The sequence below is a fragment of the Pipistrellus kuhlii genome, unplaced genomic scaffold (genome assembly GCF_014108245.1).
Source record: "Pipistrellus kuhlii isolate mPipKuh1 unplaced genomic scaffold, mPipKuh1.p scaffold_m20_p_9, whole genome shotgun sequence".
NCBI classification, from domain to species: Eukaryota; Metazoa; Chordata; class Mammalia; order Chiroptera; family Vespertilionidae; genus Pipistrellus; species Pipistrellus kuhlii.
In genome coordinates this window covers 21,056,056-21,064,819 of record NW_023425595.1, presented here as the reverse complement: position 1 = coordinate 21,064,819, position 8,764 = coordinate 21,056,056, and the positions used below count along the sequence as shown (strand labels likewise).

Here is an 8,764-nt window from a genome sequence, read left to right as displayed (position 1 = left end):
GGAGGAGGAGAAGAAAGAGGAGGAGGAGGAGGAGGAGGAGGAGGAGGAGGAGGAGGAGGAGGAGAAGGGGGAGATGACCAGTACTAGGAGGCAGGGAGTGGATGGGAGAGGCAATCACAGACCCAGGAGGCTAGTTTTGCTCAAAATGCTCTGTTTATTGCTCTATTCAATGACCACGAGCAAATTATAAAAAGACACCAAATGTCTCTGTCTGCCGTGGAATAAATATTTAAAGTCAGCAATAAAAACACGTGGCTCCAAGATAACACATGTTGCCGAAGAGTCATGCATACCCCGCTGATGGGCTCTCAACACACGCGTGGACACAGGAACACACGCAGAGCTGCACGCAGCAAGACTCCTGGGAAGGCTTCCCACGGTGACACCGGAAAATGTTTCCCACGGATCTGGGGCGAGTTCCCAACCCGCCCTCGGAGCTCCCCCTCTCCCTCCCACCCCCACCAGGGCCCTCGTCCTCCGGGTGCACAGCCCCATCTGCCCCTTCCTCCCCAACGCCTCGCAGGCGGGTCACTGCCTCCTGAGGACCTGTGACACCCAGAGGCCACCCAGGAGCTTCCCACACCTGACCTCCAGGCCCTCCGGCCCTCCTCCCCACCCCGATCCCAATAACTGAGGGTGAAACGCAATCTGTCTGTTGGGAGAAGCAGGGTGGGGGCCAAGCCAGGCACCTCTGCCTGGGCTGCTTAGGGGCTGGAGCTCATGACCCCTATCCTAGGCTGAGGAGACACAGTGTCCGGTACAGACAGCAGAGATGGATGGACAGACAGAACACGCTGTTCGGGACACGTGGAATGCAGCACAAACATTTTGGATCAAGTAGCAATGGAACCATGGTTAAAACTGAGGCCCCAGGTCGGCGTGGTGTGGGTCGGGTCCTGGAGCCCCAGGCCTGGCCTGGCACGTCCCTCCCCCACCCTGCCCCACTCCCCAATATATACAGTAGGAATTGCTATGTTGGGGGCAAGGGCCAGCTGGAGAGAGGGAAGCAGGAGGGGCAGGGCAGGGAGCAGGCCAGGACCTGAGGCTGGGCCCTGGGGGTGAGGCTGGGGTAAGGGCCCAGCCTCAGGCTGGGTGGTGCCAGGAGGACCCCAGGGGAGCAGAGAGGTCACTCTGGGGACTGGCGGGACAGCTGCTTCTCATACAGGCTCATGACGTGATGCACAAACTGGTACTGCTCGCATGTCTGGATCATGCCGCCCCTGCCCGGCAGAGATGCATGGTGGGGAGGGGGTTGTGGAGGGATGGGCTGTGGGAGGTACCCCCAAACCCACGGAGGACCCATCACGCACCAGGGGCCTTGTTTTTGTGGAGGCTGGAGAGGCCAACCCTAGCCAGGCCAGGAGATCCCCTCAGCGCTTCCCTGTCCCTCCCAGCTCCGGTGCAGGCAGCAGGGACAGAGATGGCACTCCCACCTGCTCCCAGCCTGTCCTGGCCACCCGCTGTTCCTCTCCCCTCTTCATCCAGCACCGCCTGTCCAGATCCAGCCCCTCCACTTATCCGACTTCCCTACCCCTTCAGCCAGCAGCCAGTCCGTACCCAGTGTGCCCTCCTGCCCCTCGCCCCGAGCACAGTTGGTCTCTCTCCACATGCCCCACCCCGCCCGTGGGCTGACCTGTCCTGACGGAGCTGGCACGTGGTCTTCAGGATGTCCACCACACCCTCCTGCCGCAGCTGCTGGCAGCAGATGCTGGTGGCAATGAAGCAGCCGGTCCTCCCGATCCCTGCGCTGGGGGCCGAGGGGATGGGTGGGTGAAGGGCGGGGCAGCAGGGGTGGGTGGGTGGGTGGGCTGCCCTGCCCTGGCGGGTGGCTGGGAGGACCCACCTGCAGTGGACGATGATGGGGGCGCAGCGGGGCCCCTCCTGCTGGGCAGCCTCCTCCACCTCCCGCACCAGGTGCAGGAGCGGGGGCGCCCGGTCTGGGGTCTTCTGGTCGGGCCAGGACGTAAACCAGTAATGCTTCAGACCTCGCTCTTCCGTCCCGCTCTGTCCGGGAGACAGAGGCCCACCCCACAGACACGTGAGCTCTGTGAGCCCATAAAGCACAGAGACGGGAATGGGGTGGGAGGAGGGAGAACACAGGGGGAAGAGGACACAGGGAGTGGGGCCTCTGGCCTCTGGCATAGACACCACATGGCCCAGGGGCACCAGACAGAGACCCAAAGCCAGCGTGGGTAGTGGCGGCTGGCCAGCGGAATCAGCATTGGTCCTCACACATCATCCAAGCGAGGCAAAGAGTCCCTTCTCCAGTTCATTCCTGCCTCCCAGTTTCTTATTTTAACCAACAGCCCAGTCATCCCTGTGCCACATAACCAGACCCTGGGGACCTTCCTCTGGCCTTTCTGTGCTTGGTCTGACTCCCCCTCCACCTCTCCTTCTGGGGAAACAGGAAGCTGGTTCCTTGGGCCCTGGGCCATCTGGCTGGGAAAGCTCCGACAGCCTCTGTTCCCCACCCCTTCTTGGCCCTTCCTGCCCTCCAGCCAGCCTTGCATCTCAGAGCTGTTCAGGTGGGCACTGCCCTCCGGGAGCATCCTCTCCAACGGAGAGGGGCCGCTCAGAGGAACAGATCTCAGGCTTTGAGAGGACCTTGTGACTGTCAGCATCACTGGACTTCCCAATCTATCAGCTTCCTGGTGCCTGGCTCCCCGCTTCCAGTCTTTGGGGCTCTATCATTTCTTAAAGAGAGATCCCACTGATCCTCCTGACTCCAAATGAACAGCCTGTTCTCTTATGCTGCTCCTGAAAGAAGCACAACTTCAGGGTGGGAGGAAACTTTCCCCCACTCTTCTGGGCTGTTTCCTATTGCTCATATTTTGTGTCTTTCCGTGCCCCCCTCCCCCTCACTATTTTTTTTTTTTTTTAGTCACAACTTCCTCCTGCAACCCAAATGCAGCAAGGAGTGTCTACCCTCTGGTGGACAGATTGGGTACTACAGGCCGGAAGGCCTGTATCCCAGGTGAAGGGAGGGTGCTTTGAGCAGGGATCTTGAAAGTCACCATGGTCTTTCAGTTATAAGGACAGTGCTGAAGGCAGCAGGAGACCCCTTGCCCAGACGGTCCTGGATTTGGGTGCATGTGAAGCAGAGCTGGAGGCATTAAGAATAACTGTGTAGCCAGTACCGGTTTGGCTCAGTAGATAGAGCGTCAGCCTGCAGACTGAAAGGTCCCAGGTTCGATTCTGGTCAAGGGCATGTACCTTGGTTGTGGGCACATCCCCAGTAGGGGGTGTGCAAGAGGCAGCTGATCAATGATTCTCTCTCATCAATGTTTCTAACTCTCTGTCCCTCTCAATTCCTCTCTGTGTAAAATCAATAAAATATATTAAAAAAAAAAGAAAAGAATAACTGAGTAGACACACAAAGCCCAAAGGCATAACATGCGACAGGTTTGGTCCTGCTTCTGTCCCCCCGGGGTCCATTCAGCTCCTCCTTATCCCTTGCTCACAAGTAATTCCTGGGAGACACAGGACTTGATTTCGGCTAGAGTGGACTGTGGGACCCTGTTCTGTGGCATCCTCAACAAAGCCCTTGCCCCCCAGCAGCCCCGCCCCAGGCCTCACCCTGAGGGAGATGAGTCGCAGCCGGTAATCCTCCGTGTGGATGACTTCCCGCACGGTGATCTCCACACCATCATAGACCACCTGCTCCTCCGGCCAGTACTCGGTGCACTTCTGTAGGGCCAACATCAGGCTGCGATCCACTCCCAGTTTCCCAACCATGCTCTCCCGCCAGGGCCAGCCAGGAGAGAGATAAGGTGGCCATAGGTTTGCAGTTCGACAGTACTGGGTTCAAAACTCAGCCTCATAACCTTTAGGTTACCTCCTGTTTCTGAGCCTCAGTTGCCTTATGTGGAAAATGGGAGTCATATCCATCTTGAAGGACTTTCCTAGCGGGTCAGTTAAATGGGCTGTTTGGAGTATGGAAGTAGCTTGCGTCAGCCCTGGCAGCCTAGGAGGCAGCAGAGCATTCTGCTTAAGATCCGGGGCACTGGAGGTAGAGAAGCCAGCTCCAGACTCTGCCTCTGACTGCTGGTGTGGCTCTGAGCAAGTGACTTAACCTCGCTGAGCCTCCTACTTCCTCACCTTGACTGTGGAGGGAGCCCTACCAACCTCACAAGATTGTTGTAAGACTATGGAAGCAAGAGGCTTACGGCACGAAGCTGCAGACGCCTGGGGATGGTGCAGGGGCGCCTACCTCGTTCATCTCCTCGATGTTGGTGATCATGACAATGATGGGTGTGTGCTCCTGCCACACCATGTGCCAGAAGTCGCCAACCGTGCTGACGATGGGTCCCTGAGTGGCAATGTACACCTTCTCCTCCCCACCGTAGCCCTGTGGCCAGCCAAGTCCAGGCTGTCAGGGTCAGAGGCAACGTTCCTGGGGCCCAGCCCCCGTGTTCATGCTCTTCCCGGGGCTGGCAGCAGTGCACTGGCTGAGGGACAACCTGGAGGATGGGTCCCACCAGCTTGGGCCTCCTTTTTCAGGGAAAGGGTGTTAGGATGAGGCTACATACCCGGATGTAGTTGGCGTTGATATAGGAACTCAGAGGGTCATCAGGATCTGGTGAAGTCAGACACACTCTGCTGTGAGGGTCTGGGGTGGGAGAGACAGGTGAGGCGGGATTGGATGTGTGCAGTCCCCCTGGGCAGGGCCCACCTGACCTGGCCCATTCAGGGAACCCACATTTCTTCTGAGACTCTAAGTTCCTCCTCCCCCTGCCTGGTAGCAAAACATTCACCCTTCCCGCACAGCCCAGTGAGGCAGGCAAGGCCCAGGCTGAAGAGGAAGGTGGAGTGTGAGGTCCTGGGTCTCTACCTCCATGGCATCCATGCCGGCCCCTTGCCCCTGCCCCTGCAGCTGCCCTGGATTCACTGTGCCTAACGTTCTAGGGAGAAGAAAGCTAAGCAGAGAAAGGAGTTATCTGGGGCACACATGCTGGACAGCGGAGGTAGCGAGAGTTTGAATATAGACTCTCACAACGTGCTGAGTATGCTTGTAAAGCACGTGGCCTTTCTAAGCCTCAGTTTTCCTCTCTGTAATATGGGGGTAAAGATACAGACTTCCTAGGTTTGTTGGGGAGACAGAGGAGAAAACAGCCGTGAATGTGCTAAGTAAAGTGCTTTATAGCTACCAAGGGCTGTTCAGACTTGGGGGATGAAAGCTGAGGAAGACTACTGGAATAAGAGGAGTAAAACCTTCCACATCTGAGCTGAGACTAGGGTCACCCCAGCAGACACGTGTGCACAATGGGTTAGTTCCCCTCCTCCCCCTTTCAATCCAGTCACATGTCAAATCGCATAACATCCTGCTCTTCTTCCTGGGGTAGAATCTGTTTTAGTCCCGCTAGCGCCTCCCTACACTGCCAGCTCTGTCAGCCTGCGGAGGCTGGGACTGAGGTGGAGACGTGAGTGGGGTGGGCAGGGAGCTGGCTGGGGCCCCAGGTCCTGGCTGTGGTCTAGCTCTGTCACCAGCTCACGGTCTTTTCTCTGGGCCTCGGTTTCTCTCCTGGACTAAGGTAATTCAGGTGTGCACAGCACGGGGAACGGTTAAGAGTCTGCACCACTGAGCCAGACAACCTGGGTTCAAATCCTGCCTCTTATTAGCTGTACCAGCGTGGGCCATGTATGTAAGCTCCCTGTGCCCTATCTGCAAACTGGGGCATCCTTTTCATCGCAGCCTTACTACCCTTGTAGAGGATAAAGGAGTCCTCAGACCAGTAGCTTAGCCCAGCATGCAGAAAACACCAGGCAGTAGAAGTTGCTGCCGGTGTTACCGCCGTCGTTACACGGGCTGCCATGGTTGACAGGTGAAAAGAAGGATGCCAAGCAGCAGGAGATGCCTCAGCTGCAGTGTCTGAGGCTTTGGCGGGTGATTTGGGGGTAGGAGCAGGTAGGGAAGGGGCAGCTCTGTGGACAGAGGCGTAGCAGGGTGTCCGGAGTGGAGAAGAGCAGGGTAAGCCGAGGGGGGCGCTGGCTGAGCAGCAGGAAGAGGAGCAGGGCGCTCTGCATGCGCCATCTCCCTCCCCCTTGTCAGCATTGCCCACATAGGTGCCCAGACACCAGGGTCTTTGGTATTAAAGAACCACGGTGGGAATGGGAATGGGAATGGTCCTTTTAACCCTACTGTGCCTGGCACTGTGCTTGAGAGTAAAAACTCCAAGATAAACAAGACATCATCCCTGCTCCTGAGTGTTGGGCAGGCAGACAAGCAGTGTGTGGCCTTGGCTTCCTGGCACAGGGGCACCTGAATGAGGTGTGAGGGACCAGGAGGAGGAGGAGGAAGAAGAAAAGGAAGAGGAGGAGGCACGTCATTCAGTCTGATTCAAGTGCCCAGGGCAGGGCGGGCTGCTGAGAGAAGAGTTGGGGAGAATCTGTTGACTAAGGGTCTCATAACCCGTGAGGATCAGCCTGGACCCAAACCCGAGGATTACAGGGTGATGTGTCAGCGTTGCAGGAGGAGAAAGACGACTGGATTTTGGTGACATTGATAGGAGATGGACAGTAGGGTAGGGTGTGGGTGTCAGACCAGTGAGAAGATGACTGCAATGATCCAAGGGAGACGTGTCTGGGGTCAGAGGGCTGCCCTGCCCTGCACAGCTCCAGGGGCATTCATTGTCAATGCAGTCGGTGTCCATGGCACCCTCCGAAACTGGGCAACTGCCCCCTCCCCCTATAAAGTTACCTGGCCGTGAGGATGGAGAAGGGGCACTAGATTTGAGACAGCCATTCATCCATTCACTCACTCACTCACTCATCCACCCATTCATTCATTCACAGAGGTGCAGAGTGGCTACTATGTGCCAGGCACCCTTGGTGCTTGGGACACAGTGGCCAAATGGACAGAAATCGCTCCCCTGCATCTTGCTCTTCGTGCTGCTGGCCACTCTGTGCTGTCACTGTCCCCAGCTCTGCCTCTCCCATCCGCTTGGAAGCCTCCTGTGCCCAGGTTGTGTCTCATTCATGCCTGAATTCTCAGCCCTGGGGTCAGGGGCTCAGGAAACACGAGCAGAATGAGCGCAAGAACAAACCTCAGGGTGTCCTGGACCTGAGAGGGGACCTCTGCCAAGACTACCCTGCCTTCTGTCACTGCCCCCACTCCCTCAGCCTCAACCCAGCCTCTGAGGGCACAGGGTCAGTTCTTGTTGTCCACAGAGAACATCCTCTTTAGGCTTGGAGGCCTGGAGGCTCAGCGTGGCTCAAAGCCTCTGAGTAACCCAGTGCCAGGTGGGGTGACGGCTTGAGTCCCGCCCTCCCCCAGCGGCCACTCTGCACGGCCAGCGAAGGCCTAGGTTCTGGGGTACATGAGCCCCTCCCTCCAGGTGGGGCGAGGTGGGTGTGGGAGAGCAAGACAAGGGGAGAAAGAGGTGAGCAGCCCAGAGCAGTGCCTCCTGGCCTTACATGGTGCTTTGTTTAACCGGAACCACCTAGAGGCTGCGTAACCATAGCAACCACAAGTCGATATTTTAAAAGTTAAAAATAAGTCATGACATCTTACATGTTGTTGGAGATGCTGATGGCAAAACTGCCTTTTTTTTTTTTTTTTTTTTTTTTTTTTTAAGCCTTGTCACTCCATAAACGGAGTAGAGTAGGTTTGTGGGGATTCACTTTCAAACAAGTCACCCCTCCGAGCTAGCCCTGGGGCCTGGGGCCAGAACCAGGCGGGGTGACGCACAGACAGGGGCTCCATGGAAGTTACCTGAACGTGGCACCCCAGGGCTGAAAGAGAAACCGTAGGCCACCTGGTCTCACCCCCCCAGAGAGGGAGAATCCCTATCAGACCCTCAGGGACCGCTCACACAGCCTTGTTTGAACACCTTCATTGGGGGCACCGACCCCCCGACAGGCGGGCGGCTCACTCCCTCGTGGAGTCGCTCTGCCCGGTAGAGGATGCACAATGTGGACAAAATAAACTCGGGGTGGACAAAAGGGCCCAATTCTGGGGTCCCGGAGACCTGGTTTGAAACCCAGTTCCGTGTGACTGTGGATGAGCCACTTCACCTCTCTGAGCCTTAATCGCCTCTCCTTAAAACCTGCCCGCTCTGAAGAGCCCAAGGATGTGAGAACGCCCCGCTGACGCCACGCACTGGGTAGGTGTCGTCACCCTTTCTGGGTTTCTGCAGAGCCCAGCACAATGCCTGGTCATGCTAAGGGTCCGGAGGGTGCGTGTGAAGGAATGAATTAGCCTCTGCCCTCAGGAGGGGGTGTTTCTCTTCACTGGGCACTGCCCCTCTCCATCCCTCCTCATGACCTTGGAGGCCCAGCTCTGGGTTAAGGTCTTCCTCAGGGTGAGGGGACACCCAGGGGAGGGTGAGCCCCCCTGGAGCCCCTTTACTCCCAGGGCACCGGGTACTCACTGGGAAGGATGGTTTTGTACCGGTTCTTCCGTACCAGCCCAGGGATGTCATACTCTTTCGGATCCACAAAGTTCATGGGGATTTCCTGCGGGAGGAAGGACATGGGGGTGTGAGCAGCCAGCCGTGGGCTGATTCTCAGAGATGCTTGAATCCAGGAGTTGCTGTGCCCCAACTTCTAGTCCAGGGGCTGGCTTGAGAGCATGCATTCCTTCCACATTTACTATTAAGTGAGTTCCTGCACACACAAAACGCAATTAAAACACTGTTGGGCACGCAGCAAGTACATAAACATGTTATTATTACTACTGTCTACGGAGGGACAGTCTGGCATAGAGCAGACACTAAATAAATGGTCAACAAACAAGAACAAGAGTTTGAAAAGCAATCTGGCCAGT

The 8,764-nt window shown here is 56.9% G+C and overlaps 1 protein-coding gene across 2 annotated transcripts in view; it reads right to left on the bottom strand.

The window, feature by feature from the left end:
• Window positions 1-134: 134 nt before the first annotated feature.
• PTPN5 (protein tyrosine phosphatase non-receptor type 5) overlaps window positions 135-8,764 on the bottom strand; it is a 47,845-nt gene continuing 39,215 nt past the window's right edge. For both annotated transcript variants that reach the window (XM_036427144.2, XM_036427145.2), the window contains exons 8-14: window positions 8,370-8,454; window positions 4,530-4,609; window positions 4,211-4,348; window positions 3,577-3,687; window positions 1,844-2,004; window positions 1,634-1,747; window positions 135-1,220 (exon numbers count right to left, since the gene is read on the bottom strand). In XM_036427144.2, coding sequence (XP_036283037.1) covers window positions 1,127-1,220; window positions 1,634-1,747; window positions 1,844-2,004; window positions 3,577-3,687; window positions 4,211-4,348; window positions 4,530-4,609; window positions 8,370-8,454 — 783 coding nt within the window. In that variant the 3' untranslated portion in view covers window positions 135-1,126. The remainder of the gene's footprint in view (window positions 1,221-1,633; window positions 1,748-1,843; window positions 2,005-3,576; window positions 3,688-4,210; window positions 4,349-4,529; window positions 4,610-8,369; window positions 8,455-8,764) is intronic.